Source organism: Zingiber officinale, chromosome 6B, assembly GCF_018446385.1.
Source record: "Zingiber officinale cultivar Zhangliang chromosome 6B, Zo_v1.1, whole genome shotgun sequence".
Classification (NCBI taxonomy): domain Eukaryota; kingdom Viridiplantae; phylum Streptophyta; class Magnoliopsida; order Zingiberales; family Zingiberaceae; genus Zingiber; species Zingiber officinale.
Window position 1 is genome coordinate 132,640,435 of NC_055996.1, and position 18,249 is coordinate 132,658,683.

General features: G+C 33.3%; 1 protein-coding gene across 1 annotated transcript; it reads left to right on the plus strand.

Moving 5' to 3' along the window:
- Positions 1 to 7,950: 7,950 nt before the first annotated feature.
- Positions 7,951 to 16,625, plus strand: LOC121989584 (serine/threonine-protein phosphatase PP2A catalytic subunit-like). The gene is made up of 11 exons (XM_042543714.1): positions 7,951 to 8,204; positions 9,679 to 9,735; positions 11,850 to 11,933; positions 12,602 to 12,673; positions 13,628 to 13,699; positions 13,881 to 13,921; positions 14,903 to 14,969; positions 15,249 to 15,440; positions 15,522 to 15,611; positions 15,708 to 15,815; positions 16,146 to 16,625. Exons 1-11 carry the CDS (start codon positions 8,109 to 8,111, stop codon positions 16,209 to 16,211), a joined length of 945 nt encoding a protein of 314 aa, XP_042399648.1. The 5' UTR covers positions 7,951 to 8,108; the 3' UTR covers positions 16,212 to 16,625.
- Positions 16,626 to 18,249: the final 1,624 nt, after the last annotated feature.

An 18,249-nucleotide genomic window follows, 5' to 3' on the forward strand; every position in this document is an offset into this window, starting at 1 on the left:
GATCTGATTGATAATATAAAAAAATTAATATATGTTGTCCAATAAATTAAGTAAACCGTTTATTTTAGTTTGTGCTAATTTTTTTTTAAAGTAATTAAGGTATATAATTTTTTAAATGGATTAATCTTGAAGGTGCCAATATTATTTCTTTATCCCCGGTCCTCCTAAATTATTAGTCCCTAACCCCTATTATATTCTTAAATATATTTGAAAAAATTATTATCATTCTTTTTTAATCTGTCTTCTCCATTAATACGATTAAATTAATAACTAGATTATATTTAAATAAAAAACCTGAGCTAAGCTAAATCAATTAACTTTAAAAAAAATGGGACTAAACAATCATTCCAGTGTTTTAATTAATTTAACTTTGTTGTAAAATTATATAAATAATTATATATGAAATGGAAATATTATTAATCTTTTATTTTTTTTCCTCTCTCTTTCTTACATGTTGAAATGAATATATACTGATCCTGTCCGTGCACTGAGTCGATGAAAACTGAGGACGTGGCGCTCTCTGCTACTCCCCGGTGATCTTCACACCGACGTAAGCCTCCGATGAACCTGCAACCAAGTCGGGTCGGGAAGGAGTTCTCGGTGGCGACCCTCCGACGCTCAAGTTAGACGATGGCGAGAAGAAACACAGGTAAAATAGAGACTGTGGCTACAGTAGAATAGGAGAAAATCATACCTCCGTCGAAGTCCGAGGGTCTTTATATAGGACCCCAAAGAGGCGCGTGCACGCTTCCCAAGGTATGCATGTTTCTCAAAACATACCTTGGAATAGCTATGTCAGAAAAGCATGTCTGATGTCATACCTCAATGGTCTGAGCATATCTCTGTCATTGCAGCGGAAACTTCCTCCGTACGATCCTTGGTACAACCCAGCCATCGACCATGCTGCTTGTCGGCGGCAGACGTCTCGAGAATGATATCACTAGCTACCCCTTTTGTCCTCTTCTAAGCACTTTGTCTTTAACCAGGTCGATCGGGCTGATCGTTCGGCCTCCCGGGCGCCCGGGGTATACACGCACCTCGAACCGGGTGAGACGGTCGATCGGTCACATACTCGGATTGGGCATCGACTAGTTGTTCTGCCGTTCGGCCTAGCAGCTCAATTACTTGGCATAGCGGTTCCTCTATAAAGGAGCTTGTGAGCGTCGGAAGCTCAACCCGAGGTCGAGCTGTCTTCGTGTCGGCCCGGGGTCTACCCAGGCCGGTCGGCCAAGAGATTCCTCCCTGCTCGGCAGGACCTTTGAGTACTCTCCCGTGCCATTGACCCCTTCCTCTACGGGCCCCCGATCCTTACAACCGGATCATATACATATATATTTATAGGTACATAATCATCTTGAAATTCCTCATGAATTTACATAACTTAGGAGGTTATTTAGAGATAATAGGTTATGTAGATGAGGGAGTTTATGAAGTATTGGGGGTTATGGGCATCCACATACTTTATTTTACAACACTCCCTCTTGGACATCCATAATTAAGGAATCCGCCTCATTAAAACCTTACTAGGAAAAATCCAATAAGAAAAAATCTAGTAAGGAAAAAGACTTTGTTATTCTACAACTATATCACTATAAATTTATTGAACAATATAATATGGTATAATGAAAATTTACTCCCCTATTTAAAATATCATTTGAGATTTCTCTACTGCCGCATTCCAATACCATGTACTAATTTCTTAAATATTGTTGTAGGTAATGTTTTAGCAAATAAATCTACCAAATTATCGCTAGAGCGAATCTATTGAACTTTAATATCACCATTTTTTTATAGATCATAAGTGAAGAAGAACTTTGATAAAATATATTTAATTCTATCCCCTTTGATGTCTTGTTCCTTTAATTGAGCTATACATGCTGCATTGTCTTCAAACAATATTGTTGGAATTTTTTTGTTAATAGTTAAATCACATTTTTCCTTGATATGTTGAATCATTGATCTTAACCAAACATATTCTTGACTTGTTTTATGTATTGCAAGTATTTCTGAATAATTAGATGATGTAGCAGCTATGGTTTGTTTGATAGATCTCCAAGATATGGTTGTTCCACCATATGTAAATAAATAACCAGTCTGAGATCAACCTTTTATGTGGATTAGATAAATATCCTGCACATGCATAACCAATTAACTCTGAAATAGACATATTAGAATAAAATAAGCCTAAATCGACGGTACCTTGAAGATACCTAAATATATGTTTAATTATATTCCAATGTTTATGTGTTGGAGAAGAACTATATCTTGCTAATAAATTTATAGCAAATGTTATATCTGGTCTTGTATTATTAGCAAGATACATTAATGCACTAATTGCACTTAAATATGGTAATTTAGGACCAAGCAGTTCTTCACCATTAAAAGGATCTTTGTTCATATCAAGCGATTGAATAACCATCGGGGAATTTAATGGATGAGTTTTATCCATATAAAATCGTTTTAGAACTTTTAGTGTATAAGTTGATTGATGGATAAAAATTCCATCTACAAAATGTTCGATTTATAATCCAATACAAAATTTCGTTTTTCCTAGATCTTTCATCTCAAATTCTCTTTTCAAGGTATCAACTGTATGTATAAGTTCTTTAGGACTTTCAATGATATTCAAATCATCAACATATACAAAACTAATGATAAATTTTAGTCCATCATTTTTTATAAAAATATATGAACATATTGGATCATTTTTGATATTTATGTTGCACCAAATAATCACTTAGACGTATATACCACATACGTCCAGATTACTTCAATTCATACAAAGATCTTTGTAATTTAATGGAATAAATATTTTTAAAATTTGAACTTGATGCTTCTGGCATTGTGAGTCCTTCAGGGATTTTCATATAAATATCATTATCAAGTTTTCCATATAAATAAGTTGTTACTACATCCATCAAGCGCATTTCAAGCTTTTATTGTGCTATCATACAAAGAAGATATCGAAATGTGATTGCATCCATTGCAGGGGAATATGTTTCTTCATAATCAATACCAAGTTTTTGAGAAAAACCTTGTGCCATTAAACAAGTTTTATATCTTTGATTTTATTTTTTTCTCATTTCGCTTTCATACAAAAACTCATTTGTATCCTATACGGGTTACACCTTTTGGTGTTTGAACTACAGGTCCCAAAACCTCACATTTTGCAAGTGAGTTTAATTTCTCTTAAATTACATCTTTCCATTTTGGCCAATCATGCATACTACGACATTGTTCAATAGATTTAGGTTCTTGATCATTATTTTCATAAATAATTTCAAGCGCTACACTGTATACAAATTCATTGTCGATAACTAATCTTGATCAATTTAATTTCTTCCCTATTCTGACATAATTTTTTTAGATTTCTTCATTATTTTCAAGTATCTAGACCTCTTCTGGAGTTTTATCAATAGTTATGTCAGTTATCTCCATAGGAGACCTAGGCGCTTCAAAATGAGCATCTTGATTAGTTGCTCTTTTTCTTTTTCGAGGATTTTTATCTTTAGAACCGATTGGTCTACCATACTTCAGGCAAGTAGTAATCTCCTTAATTGATTGTCCAATTGGTACATCAATATGAGCCGGAGCATTAATAGCTAGTATATGTGACTTAGTCACTCTTTTCAAGTCAGTGAATGCATCAGACAATATTTGATTTGCAAATGTATTATTCTTTGAGCCCCAAGTTCACATTGATTTGTACGAGGATCAAATTGCTATAATGATGCATGCCAAGTGACGTCTTTGGGGAACTCTTTATTTTCTCCCTCTAGCTTTGGAAAAAGTGCTTCATTAAAGTGATAGTCGGCAAATTGCACCGTAAAAACATCTCCTATTATTAGTTCCAAATATCTTATAATTGAAGGAAAATCATATCCAATATATATTCCTAATTTCCTTTGGGGTCCCATTTTAGTGCATTGTAGTGGGCTAATTGGCACATATACTGCACATCCAAATATTCTCAAATAGGATATATTAGGCTCCTAATCAAAAGTCAATTGTAAAGGGGAGAATATATGATAATTGGTTGGTCTGATAAGTATACGTGTTGCTGCATGCAAATAGCATGCCCCCAAATGGATGTAGGGAGATTAGTTCTCATAATCAATGATCTAGCTACTAACTAGAGGCGTTTAATAAATGATTCAACTAAATCATTTTGTGGATGAACATAAGAACAGGATGTTCAACAGTTATTCCAATAGACATACAATAGTCGTTAAATATTTAGGATGTAAATTCACCAGCATTATCAAGACGTATTTTCTTGATAAAATATTCTAGAAATTAAGCTCTCAACCGAATTATTTGGGCGAGCAATCTCGCAAATGCGAGGTTGTGAGTTTATAATAAACATACATGTGAACATCTTGTAGAGACATCAATTAGAACCATAAAATATTTAAATGGTCCACATGGTGGGTGAATAGACCCACACATATCGCCTTGTATACGTTCCAAAAATGCAAAGGATTCAATTCCAACTTTAGATAGTGAAGGTCACATAATAAGTTTTCCTTGAGAACAAGTACTAGCACATGAGAATTAATTAAATTGAAGAATCTTCTAGTTCTTTAATGGGTGTCCATGTGAATTCTTGATAATTTTTTGAAATATTATAGAACTAGGATGTCCCAATCGGTCATGCCAAAGTATAAAATCATTTGAATCAGTAAATTTTGGGTTTACTATTGTATTTGTTTCTACTATATATATTATTGTATAATACAAACTAGATAAGAAAGCAGATAATATTTCATATACATGTTTATTACCCAACACTAATTTTGTAATATAGAGATATTCAATATTCTCATCATATGCCTCAATGTGATATCCATTTCGACGAATATCTTTAAAACTTAGCAAATTTCTTTGAGACTTAGGAAAGAACAATGCATTGTCAATAACAAATTTCGTTCCTCCAAATAATGATATATTAGCTCTTTCAGAACCTTCAATAATATTTATAGGACTAGATATTGTATTAACATTACTTTTCACTCATTTCTAAATAAGGAAAATATTTTTTCTTTCTGAATATAGAATGTGTCGTTGCACTACCAATAAGACATAAATCTCCATTATTGAATCTAAAAGTCATGATATTCTTCATTAAAACAAAAGAAATACATAATGAGAAATAACTAAAAGATTACTACAAAAATATAATAGTAAATGAACTAATTTATTTTAAAATATTTGATCATTTTAGATATTTCCATAAATATCTTCATTTCCAATCAAATTGTCTGTCCCTCCATCAGGGTCTGCAAAAAAATCAGAAACATCCAAATGTGTTGTCATAGAAGCACCAACAATTGTGCTATTGTCTTGAAAGACAATATTTGTCTCTGTATCTTTTACTTTGCCCTTTAAAGAGGCTTGGTAGAGATTAATAAAGTATTTTGGCATACGACAAGTATGTAATCAATGTCCTTTCACGTCACATCTATAATATGAATTTTCTGGTTTATTTTCATCATTATCTTGTCAACTTTGAACTCTTTTACCATTGTCATTTGTCCACTTTTTGTGAACATTATTGTTAACCCACTTCTGGTGAGTTATTGTGTTTCTTTTATTATAACCATCATGATTTTCTTGAGATCGATCATTTCCGTATCTACGACCACGCCCACGCCCACGACCATGATGAAATTTTTATCTGCACTGTCGTTTATCATTTTTACCAGTTATATATCTCATTCACTTCAGGGATTGGACTAGCACCAGTTGGATGGGTCTCATAATTTTTTTATCAAAAGCTTGTTATTTTGCTTAGCCACAAGAAGATATGTAATCAACTCAGAATATTTCTTGAAACCTTTCTCTCTATATTGCTGCTACAGGAGCATGTTAGATGCATGAAAGGTAGAATATGTTTTTTTCCAACATATCTTCATCAGTAATTTTTTCACCACATAATTTTTAATTTTGAGCTAATTCTAAACATTACTGAGTTATATTCACTTACAAATTGAAAATCTTGTAAACATAAATGAATCCATTCATAATGAGCATTTGGAAGAATCATGATTTTATAATGGTTATACGTTTCCTTCAAATTATTCCATAGCTCAAGTGGATCTTTAATCGTCAAATATTCAATTTTCAATCCTTCATGAAGATGGTGACGAATGAATATCATTGCTTTTGCACGATTTTGTAAAGATTCCTTATTTTCATCTTTTATGGTGTCTCCAAGACTCATAGTATCCAAATGAATCTCCGCATCCAAAATCTATGATAAATAATTTTTCCCGAAATGTCAAGAGGCACCAACTCTAACTTTGAAAGATTGGACATAGTGAGAATCTATTACAAAGAAAACTAAATTATTAATAATAATTATCATACATCATATATATTTATTAATAAATGATAAAATATGATATAATCAGAAGATGATTTTGTAATACTTAATTGTAAAATATTGTAAATTTTTTGAAACGTTGCAAGTCATGTAAATAAGTAACTAATTAATATTTAATCGGACAATAACTAACAAATCATAAAGGAATTATAAATTTAACTTCTTGGCATGTGAATAATTTTGATGGATATATATATATATATATATATATATATATAGCTGGATTAAAAAAAAATAAAACTATCGTGCTGATAATGTATTGTAAAATTATATAAGCAATTGTATATGAAAATGAAATATTATTAACCTTTTCTCTTTTTCCTCTCTCTTTCTTATTGAAATGAATATATACATATGCATTTATAGGTACATAATCATCTTTAAACTCCTCATAAATTTACATAACTTAGGATGTTATTTAGAGATGATAGGTTATGGAGATATGGCCGTTTATGAAGTATTGAGAGTTATGGGCATCTACATACAGCTTCACTTAATTATATTACTACATTTTTTTAACAATGCTATATTTATAACCCTAACATTATTCAATGAAACCATGGTCATAAATTCATTTATTTAGCCTTGTTGGTAGGTAATTTAACTATGGGACGACACATAATCTGAAAGGAATTGTGAAAAACGTTTGGAATGAACCTAATTAGTTTTTGCTACAATTTAACTATGAGAAGACCTTTACCATGATTAAATACTTAGTGTATCTAAGAGATATTTGAAATGGATATTTATCTAAATGTCTCCCAATCTCAAATATTCCTCATTGGGAAGTGATATTATTGAGGGGATTTGAAATCACATGCTATAGAATTGTACTCCATGATTTTTTCTCTTTATTTTTTTTAAAATTAAAAGATATATTTAATGGTGGAATTTGAGATATTTGAGAGTGAGAGATTTGATAGGTGAACTTTATAAATATTTAGTTTATATGATATTTGATTATAAAATTTGTGTGATATAAGTGAGATATTTATTTTTGGTAATCAAGGAATCTTATTCTCGGAGGTGACCAGCTTTGTCCGATCCTCTAAAATTTTTTATCGATGATCTATATAAATTAAGAAGTACTAATGAAGACTCATCTAGATAGTGCGTCACAATTAAAATTTAAATTTTAGACCCCTTAGTTAGTTACTCATTGAAATATTTAATTAAATTAATAATGTAGATGTGAAATTATAAATATCTAGGAGAATAACTGTAATGCTCGTAGGTATGCAATAGATAAAAGGCGAGAGCCGAAGGCTACCGACCTTTTAAATTAGTCGGTCCGTATGAGTGGATAGGTAGATTATAAAATAAAAACTATATTATTCCCATAATCATCAGTCCAACATTGCGCGGATCAGCATTCAGGATAAATAATCATTGGGAAGCCGATTGTACATGGGACCACGTTCACTTCCATTGTTTTTTACACACAAAACCCGATCGTTTTCCGCATATTGTGCTTGGTAGATTTCAGTTAATCCGTACCGATTTCATCGCAATTTCTTTATTTTTTTTTTATAAAAAATCATTTTCGGATACGTGGGTGTAAGATCCAGATATTTTCCTCCCTTTGGTTCTTTTCCCCACCATTTCTTTCCCTTTGCTCAGTTGTCGTCGAGGGACATTTAGTTTCAGAGGAAGAGCGAGGGAGTTGGGCTCGCAGGTGGCGTGTAGATCTTGCTAGGGTTTGGATTCAAGGAGGAGAGAAGAAATGAGCGCGAACGCGGTCCCAGCGCCTAGCTCCCATGGCAACCTCGACGAGCAGATCGAGCAGCTTATGCAGTGCAGACCACTGTCGGAACAGGAGGTTGGCTCTTTTGGTGATTGTTTTTTGTCCCTGTCTCAGATAGAGTCGAATCGTCGTGGATCTCTATGAATCGGAGTTTATTTTTGTTAGTTTAATAAATAAAAAAAAAATCTGAGTTCTTTGCAGGATATCCGGTAATATAGAGGATTTAGGGTTCTTCCATTTGATCGGGCCTTGTTTCCTAGGAGTTTAGGTTTATTTCTCTACTGCATGCCAGATCTTGTAAATAATAAAATCGATGGTATCAGAGTTTCAATTATTAGTTCGCGTGGCTGTTTATTTTCTTTTGACACAAGTTGATTGTTATTTATATTTTGCTTCTATAATGCACCTCTTGCACGAGGGTCGAAATGTTGTTATAATTGTTAACATGAACTATCATTCAACAAAAAATTACACTTATTTCCTTGAGAAAGTATTCTATGCACCCTTGTCTGCAAGTCACTGCGTCACATACAAATGCACAGTTGTATACTTCTTGGTCATTAATGGATTCAGCTATTATAATATAATTTATTAGCTAAATCTAACTGAATGTCTTGAAGAATAAACTAGCGTGTAGATGATGGATATGGTTCATCTTTTAAGTTAATTGAATACAAAGATCTGATGAATGAGAAAGGGAAGATGTCTCTTTCTTATGTCTTGTTGCATGCGAATGGCACTTGAAGCAATGAGGAAAATAGCATGTTACTGTTTAATTGGTTCAAAAAATATGTACTATAGTATAAATAGTTTAAACAAATAAGCCCTTTTTGTAAGTTTATTCTATAAAGTGGTGTCTTATTTACTTCAATAGATTTAAAAAAGAAGCATTATTGTAGTAGTAATTTTTTATTAACTAAGTTTATAGGGGTAGCTCAGTTATTCTTGACTCAATAGTTGTCCATGGTTAGAAGGTGTTAGCCCGAGACAAATGTGTAGAAAAAGAAATGATAGAAGGTGATTTGTAAAAGTTTACAGGATTATTCAGACAAAGAGTTCTTTATCTCCAATTATTGCGCATCAACTAGAGATCTGGCATTCTCTCTCATCCAATACTAGGACATATTGAAATATGGCTTATCCTCACAGATGACCTCCCCATGTATTTTTAACCACGGACAATTATCTGCTTCTGTAGAACCTTGATTGGAAAAAAATATAAGGATGATTATTTACAAAATAAGATGACACTGGGTCGACCTTGGTATTAGATTTAGCTGCTATAGCACCAAAAGATAATTAACTATCTCAACCAAGAAACATCATAGAAAGAGAGTGAGATTGCATAAACATCACGCTTTTATTCCTTTTAACTAACAACTAAGAAAAGTTGCCTAGATATGCTAGATTAATCAAATCTAGTTTAATTATGTTTAGACACAGCTCTCTGTATTTCGTAGCTTTTATCAAGTAATCATTTCAGTTGTTTCAAGACATTGTTGGCATTGCTGGCTTATTCTTCAAATTTGATTTTGCTATTGTTGTATAGGTTAGAGACTTGTGTCAGAAAGCCAAAGAGGTATTGATGGAAGAAAGCAATGTGCAGGTGAGGAATACTTTTGGGCAGCATCCTGGATCACATGCTTCTTTTTTCTCTCAATATGCTTCTTTGAAGGGGAGCCTTGGCGCAACGGTAAAGTTGTTGCCATGTGACCAAAAGGTCACGGGTTCGAATTCTGGAAACAACCTCTTGCAAAAAGCAAGGTAAGGGCCGTAAGGCTGCGTACAATGGATCCTTTCCCGGGACCCCGCATGGCGGGAGCTTCGTGCACCGGGCTGCCCTTTTTATGTCTTTGAATACATTGTCTGTGTATTTTGATTTTTCTTTGACAGTTCAACTTTCACATGTTTTGTCTTCTTTAAAAGAAATCTGGGGTTCTTTTTAATTTTCTTTGACAGAACCGGTATCACATTCTATGTAGACTAAGAAAATTCTGATAATGCCTAAATGCAAGCTAAAATTTATATACCTTTATTATTATTATTTTTTACTTATTTGTTGCACGTAAAGCTAGCAGAAAATTGTGACCAAACTGTATTCATGATAATTGGCCAAATTACTTGTTCTTCATAATATCATATGATCAGAACTTGGTTAGATCTCACTGGTTAGGCAATTCTTATATAATGGTAAGAGTAGTAGCGAGTTGCAAGGCGAGAGTTTGTTTAATATGTGATGTTCTACTTTTCGGAAGTTATGATATTATAATTGGATGTGGGATTAATGTCATGATAATTTGATAGAAATTATCCACAACCATAATAATAATAATACTATAAGAAAATATCACAGAAGCAAGATATGCATTTTATACCTTTCTCAATTAATAGAACAAATCTATAAAGTGTAAACAAAATCATATTGTACAAGGAAGAAAAGCTCTAAATAGTTTTGACAAAAGAATAAAATACAACAAGATGTATAGTAACAAAATGGTAAATGAGATGAAAGATAGGTAAAACATGAAAACAAATCCTGTTTTTCTGAATGTTTGTGACAATCTCTGAGCAACTTTATACTTTGTCTGAAACCAACTAAAACTCCAAAATCTGTCATTCTCTTGCCTGTCCTTGCATGTAAAATTGGAGGTCATTGGAAATGTGAAGTAAACACAAATTGTTAAGTGGGTAAATAGGAAAAATGTACACGAATTATAATCTTAATTAAGAATTCAGCAGTTCAAACGAGTTATAATTCTCATTTCAACTTTAGGGCTCTACTAGAGTATGGGCCACGTGTAGAATATGTGACCATGCCCCTGTGGCATCTAGGACTCTGATAAAAATTAGGCCTAGAGATTTTTATTTTTTTATCCATTTATAACAACCATTTGTCTCGTTCAGGATTTTCACCTTAAGTGTTATTCCACCTGTATAGAGAATGTTCATGGATATTATTGTAGTTAGAGTACTCCTTAGTGGTTGTATTTTAATGAGTTTGATTTGGGTGGATCTGTGATGCATCATTAGCACTCTCTTGCTAAACTATTATCCTGCTTGGGTTGTCTTTAACTGTGTAGAACTTTCATGCAATATTGGAGAGAAGGGAATATTGATGATCAGTTTTTCTTATGCAAAAGAACCCATGTTCAAATTACAAAGAGAATAAATTTGTGCTACTCTATCGAGGTTGTTTTTTTCCTATGCAATGCACCTCCCAAATCCCAATGCAACTCAGGAATATATGCAGTTGCTTGGGTCATCTTAACATGATCTATTATTGCAAAATGACTGTCCTTAAATGCAACTATACTTTTTTGTCACTGATCTGTGATCTGATCAAATGCTATGTTCCAGACATCCTGCTTATATAAATATATCAAGTCCAAATGATTTTCAATAACTGTTGCAGTCTAGATGAATATTAAGATTTTTTTTTTAAAAAAAAATCATATTTAGTTAACTATCTTTTGTATGACAATTTTATTTACTTTTTCATTCGTCTTGATTGTGATTTTCTGATTCCCTTGACATGTAAGCTATACTCTGATTCCCTTGACATGTAGGCTATACTCTTCATTTTTACTTCTAATATACTCAATGGAATGATTAGACCCATTTAGTTGACCTCAATATCTGGGGCACAAAGCTTATTTTTTTTGTATAGTCGACATAATAGGTAAGGATCACCGCTAATGCAGCTACTTGACCTTACTGCAGCCAGTGAAGAGCCCTGTGACAATATGTGGTGACATTCATGGGCAATTTCATGATCTGGCAGAACTGTTTCGAATAGGAGGCAAGGTACTACTATCTTTGATGGTTGATGAACAATAGCAGTAAATCATTGCATTGGTTAAGTCTTCTTGTATACTTGGTTAAAATTTGGGATATAAAAGGAGGAAAAGATTTTATCTCTCGTTTTCTTGGAAGCAAATTAAAAAGACAATGGAGAAGGTGAGGGAAAACATCTAAGTTGCTAGGATACTTTGGTTAATCATTGTGCACATATCATCATAACACAACCAAAATAAGAGTTTGACATGTTTGACACTTAGATCTAAATATTAAACATATTATACTAGTCATCACCAGTCAACTTACAAAACCTGAATGTGGTCTGCTCATTTATGGGCCATAACCTAATCCATTTAACTTAAACCTAGATGCATCACGTAGTGCAAACAAGTTGTATCATCTTTTTCCACCCTTCCCTAACCTGCTCTGTTGTTATCCCTTCTATGATGATGAATAAGGCCCATAATGATTTCATTCAATGGAGTCCCAAATCCTTGAGTGTATATATCTCAGTAATCAATTTCTTAAGTCAAACTTTTTTGACTGATTATATTTAAGTGTGCAAATATGCTATTACACACAGCAAACTTCTTAAGTATAATCACTGTTCTATTTAAATATGATAAAACAACTTTTGCGTCATTGGGTTGATTGTCTCTTTCCATTTTTTCCAGTGTCCAGATACAAATTACTTATTTATGGGTGATTATGTGGACCGTGGGTATTATTCTGTTGAAACTGTTACGGTAAGAAATTGTATATTTGTTTTACTATAGATTATTTTGTTTTTCTGTGTACATATGATACCACTTTTCTCCTCTATAGTATGGCAAGATCATAATGTCTATGGGGTATTTAATTTGTACACACTGAAATACTGAATATATCACTTTCTAGGTTTCTCATATGAAAACATCATCATGATCATCAAGCTTTGTTAGTCCCAATTATTTGAGCTTGGTTATATATATCTTATCCTTTTGTTGTACCTCTATGCAAGGTTATATTTTTTTAACATAAATCCATCAAAAAGCAAACTTTTTTTCTATAGTTGTTTGGAGGATAATTATGATGACTTTTATACAATGCATATTTATGTTTGCCTGTTATTTCTCATTGAAGGGTAAGTATGTTTCAGCTGCTGCTCCATATGTATGTGCATGTGAATATATCATGCACTTGAACTTCAACTTAGAAGTCAATACTGTTTAAAGTATTCCTTGTTTGGCAATCTAAATTTTGAGTTCAAGGAACCTTTACCTTTTTTTTTTTTTCTTGTTGTCTGTCTGTGCCACATGTCTTATGAGGTCCCTCGTTGGCATCAATCTAGAGAGTATCTTTTTTTAAAAAGTTAATTTTGTGAGCTTTATTGATATTTTTCCTGCCTGAGACCTGCTGCTTTCTATGTGATTTTCCATGCTGTCCTATTACCACTAGTAATACTAGTCATCCACGATGATAGATACCTGGAACCATACTTTAATTTCTAATGTTTTGTTGACTACGTTCATATTTTGCATCTCAATTATAGGTTGCATGATTTAACATGACTTATATTGAATTCAAATCAAACATGTTTTTATTGCAATGATATTAATTTTCTTTCATTTCCTTTGTGAAATTATGGTTTTTAATTGTTCTATAACTTAACACACTTGGATGAGTATCTGATGTATTGAACTGGCCTATTGGCAATTAAGCTTTTGGTGGCCCTCAAGGTTCGATATCCTCAAAGAATTACCATTCTCAGAGGAAATCATGAAAGTCGTCAGGTACACATGTCAATGCGTTTCTCAATTAACTCAATGTTTATCATATTTTGTTTTGATGGAAGGACTATAGATTAAGATGTGATAAACAAGCTGACTAATGAATATTTGTGGATCTTTATTTATTTTTTTGTTTCAAATATATTGCCCCTGTATAAAATAAATCCATGGTATCACATTGCAGATTACTCAAGTTTATGGATTTTATGATGAATGCTTAAGAAAGTAAGTTCTCACCTTTTTGCTTAGGTTTCACCGTCATCAATGTCCCATGTTTACTTGCTTATCTCATACTTGGCTGTGTCTAACATTTTTTTCTTAATTTTCATCATATTCAATGTTATCTTGTTGACTTGTGTGTGTAACTCACGTTCAACATGGATTGCTTATGTATTTGTTCTGTGTTTGTCATTAAAATAAAAATGTTACTAACTAAGATCTCAAGTCAATATCTCCTTACTAGTCTTGAAGAAAGTGATACTTGTGAAATCGTTAAATGTTCTAGCAAGTAATTCACACTTCTCTGGTTGTTTTTTCACTTCTTTTTCCCAATGACTATGTGGTTCTGATTAAAAGAAATTACAAGAACAACAACCCATGAGTATCAAGTATCAACTATTTGAAATCAGCTGCATGGATCTTATTGCTGCATTGAACCTATAAGGTGGTTCTGGCCTTTTGAAGTGACACATCTATTACAAAATGTCCTTGGTTCAATGTGTTGTTCTTTGTGGGTGATTAATATTACAATGAATATTTAGCTATAATACAGATATTGGCTAAGCTGCAGGTGCATATATTGTAAGGGTCTGTTTACTTGGATGGAAGATATGAGGGCAGGAAGGAAAGAGTCACGAAATTACACATGGAGCTTCATTATTTATGTATATCTTTTTGTCACTTTTCTACTCTTTCTTCTATGCTCCATTCAAGTAAACAGACCCTAAAAGTATCATCTTTTCCATCGCAATTGAATCTGTAAAGCATCTCTATTTTTTTTTTTACCATTCATAGTCATGAAGCATCTCTTTCTTCTATGCTTTCAATATTTTTTGGATAGTATTGAAAGCAAAACCATTAAAAGTAAACATCAGGCATATCAGCAAAACCATTAAAAGTCAACATCAGGCATATCAATTTCATCTTGTTCTAGTTTTGTAGCTATTTGTTCTACTTCAGTTCTTTAAGTTGTTTTCTTTCATACAGATATGGCAGTGCAAATGTATGGAAGACCTTCACTGATTTATTTGATTATTTCCCATTGACAGCCCTGGTTTGTACTTTAAACATTGCCTACTAATTCCTTGTATTCCATATTTATTCTGCATGGTAGTATTCAGTATTCACTTTGATATTGGTATTTATTGCTTCACAAAACAAGAAATATAGTTCCTTGATTTTTTTTTAATCACACCAATTATTATTAGTTTTTTTTTTATCACACCACAGTTCATTGTTGATGATGATGATGAATAGACTTGTTGATCCCATAATTATTACCTCATGAAAACAGCTACCTAAATTTATTAACAACCGCTTTTCTGTTTTTCAGGTTGAATCAGAAATATTTTGCCTGCATGGTGGGTTATCTCCGACTATTGAAACCCTGGATGGCATACGGAGCTTTGATCGTGTTCAAGAAGTTCCACATGAGGGAGCTATGTGTGATCTTTTATGGTCCGATCCTGATGACAGATGTGGTTGGGGTATTTCTCCTCGTGGTGCTGGATATACATTTGGCCAAGTATGACTTTATGTTTTGGGTTTCTTATGATTGTGATAGCTTTATCTTTACTTGGCAACTTTTGGGTAATTTCGATCTCAGGATATATCCGAGCAATTCAATCATACTAACAACCTTAATCTGATAGCCAGAGCACATCAATTAGTCATGGAAGGATACAACTGGGGACATGTACTTACCTATTTTATTTTATTTTATTTTATTTTTTTGTTCTTCTGCTCAATTTTTCAAAGATCTGATTCTTACGGTTGGTTTTATTCCAAATAGGACCAAAAGGTGGTTACGATATTCAGTGCCCCAAATTATTGCTATCGGTGTGGAAATATGGCTGCCATTCTGGAAGTTGATGACTGTAAAGGTCATACATTCATTCAGGTAAATGAATATCTATTCTATATTGGTGTGTTAAAGTTGATATTTATTCGTGATTTATATTATTATTCATCTGGATGTTGTTGAAGGCAATAACGCTAGAAATATGGTCAACACTGTCTAAAAGTTTGGGCATTTAGATAAGGAAATCAACAAATTGATGCCATGAAAATTGTGTCAGTTGTACCGTAAAATAATGTTATCCTCAATTGTCTATGCTCGACGAATGTGATTAATCGCAGAGTAATGTAGTCATTATCTATTCTTCATCCTAATCGATTTTGTAAATAGATAATCAACAACTTTCATAATAAATGCGGCTTTCTTTTGCAGTTTGAGCCAGCCCCCAGGAGAGGAGAACCTGATGTGACTCGCAGAACTCCTGATTACTTTCTCTGAGTCAGCTAATTAGGAGTTACATTCTTGATCTCTCTCCCAGCAATTACTGCTCGCTAATCTGCCTTGTGGTTGCAGGCATTTCAGATCCTATGACCAACTCAATATTTGTATTCCAAACTGCCAGAATTTGGTGGTGTTGATCGAATCTATGTAGATTCATATGTTGAAAGCAGCACGTCCCAGCCATTAAGTCGAGAGTTCCATGCAATTCCTTCCCATATCCTTCTCTCTATTTATTTTTCAGTTTTTAAATCCTGTAGAGGGTTCGATTCAACTTGCGGACTTCTTTAGCAGATTCATAGATTCATGTAACCCTTCCAGTGCTTGTCCATGAATTTCTGTACGTTTACTGCCCTAGCAATGACTTGTCTTGGTAGAATAACAAGGCTAGAACCTTGCTTCGTTCTCTCGGTATGATCGTCTTCTATATGAGCCCCCAGTGTTTGACCCAATGAATCCAAGCACATAGGAAACCACTGCAACGAGTGTCTGAAATTGATGCTTTGTGGTTGATTAGGCTGAAACAGTCTAAATTAAATGTGTTACCCAGCAAGAAGTATATATATATGTAGTAATTGTGAATCAAAATAGAGTATATATGAGAAGTGGCACCGTGAAAAAAGTGGTACCATGTAAAAAATGAAAGAAAGTTTTAATTTTTTTAGTCTGCCTACAAAATAACTTACTTATGTGACATAATAAATCTCCTTAATTAATTAATTAATATAAACAGAGTGGACGCTTGGCAGTGCAGCTAAGTAAATATAGAGAGACAAACTTTTCATGAATATGGCAAATAATACTATAAAAGTTGGTTTTGACAGGGGGTTTGTTGAACCAAGCAATGTTTCTTGCTTCAATTGAACAAAGAAAAGCAAATGAACCACACTGATGTCATGATGAAACGATTTTGTTCTTTCTTTTCACGTGCCTACCTATTTATATTATAAGAATTCAAAAACCAAAATAAATGACAGGTTAATATGTACTAAATATGGGACTTGTATATTTTTATTATTAAATATAAAATAGATATTTTTATAAATACAGCTGTATACTAAAATTCTACTTACTATATATGCATAGCTTATAATTCAGTAAATATAACTCGTACAATACTACTAATAAAATTTGTACTGCAACTTTCTCTCTTTTTTTTTAACAAAAATTAAAAGTATTATTTTATTAGTGCATATAAATATATACATACATATAATGTCAGAATTGATACCATAAATATAGTTGCAAGGGTAAAATTATCTACACTTTTATTTATTATATATTAATTGTCCTCTATACTATTATTTATTTAAATATTAATTAAATGTATTTATTATTACATTACTGAGTTGTGTATAATACTAATGATTCTTATTTATTAATTGCAGAGACGTTTGTAAACTCGCGTGACAGGTCGTGAAGTCGCGGCCTTGCCATAAGTAAAGCAACTAGAACTCGAACTCGCTGCGTTCGGCGCGAAGTAACTCACGGCCTTGGCGACCGCGAACTGCTGCGAACTGGCGAAGCAACTCGCGGCGTCCGCCGTGGAGTAACTCGGCCTCGTCCTCGTCCTCGTCGCAACTAATGAGCTTAATTTATTTGCCGTTCCGTCACATTTATTATAATAATAATATTCCGTAAAAAGGTAATTTCAGTAAACCCAATTAAATGATCTAATCCAAAATTTTCAATTAATAATCTAATTTTTGCTGTTAAAAGGTCATTCATCTTTCTGTCGTCATCCTTCTCCCCTGTCGATCTCCATGTCTTCTCCGTTCTCTGTCTCTCTTCGTGCTCAAGGTAAAATCCTTTTTCTCTGTTTACTCTGACGACACACAAGCGAGACTTGATGTATTTTCACGGTAGCCGTGAGTTTGCAGTCTCGCCGCGTCGCTGGAGTTCATGGCAGTTTGCGGCATCCCCACGAACTAGTGTTGACGTCGGACGAGGCTCCAAACCTTGCAGGTTTGCCGCGGCGGCCGTGAGTTCGTGGAGTCTCCACGAACTTGCGCCAACCTAGCCGCAGTGGTCGTGAACT

Coding starts and splice junctions, on each gene's coding strand:
- LOC121989584 (XM_042543714.1), top strand. CDS start 8,109: ATGAGCGCGAACGCGGTCCCAGCGCCTAGCTCCCATGGCAACCTCGAC. Junction 15,612..15,707: donor AAGGATACAACTGGGGACAT/GTACTTACCTAT, acceptor TATTCCAAATAG/GACCAAAAGGTGGTTACGAT. Junction 15,816..16,145: donor AAGGTCATACATTCATTCAG/GTAAATGAATAT, acceptor TTTCTTTTGCAG/TTTGAGCCAGCCCCCAGGAG.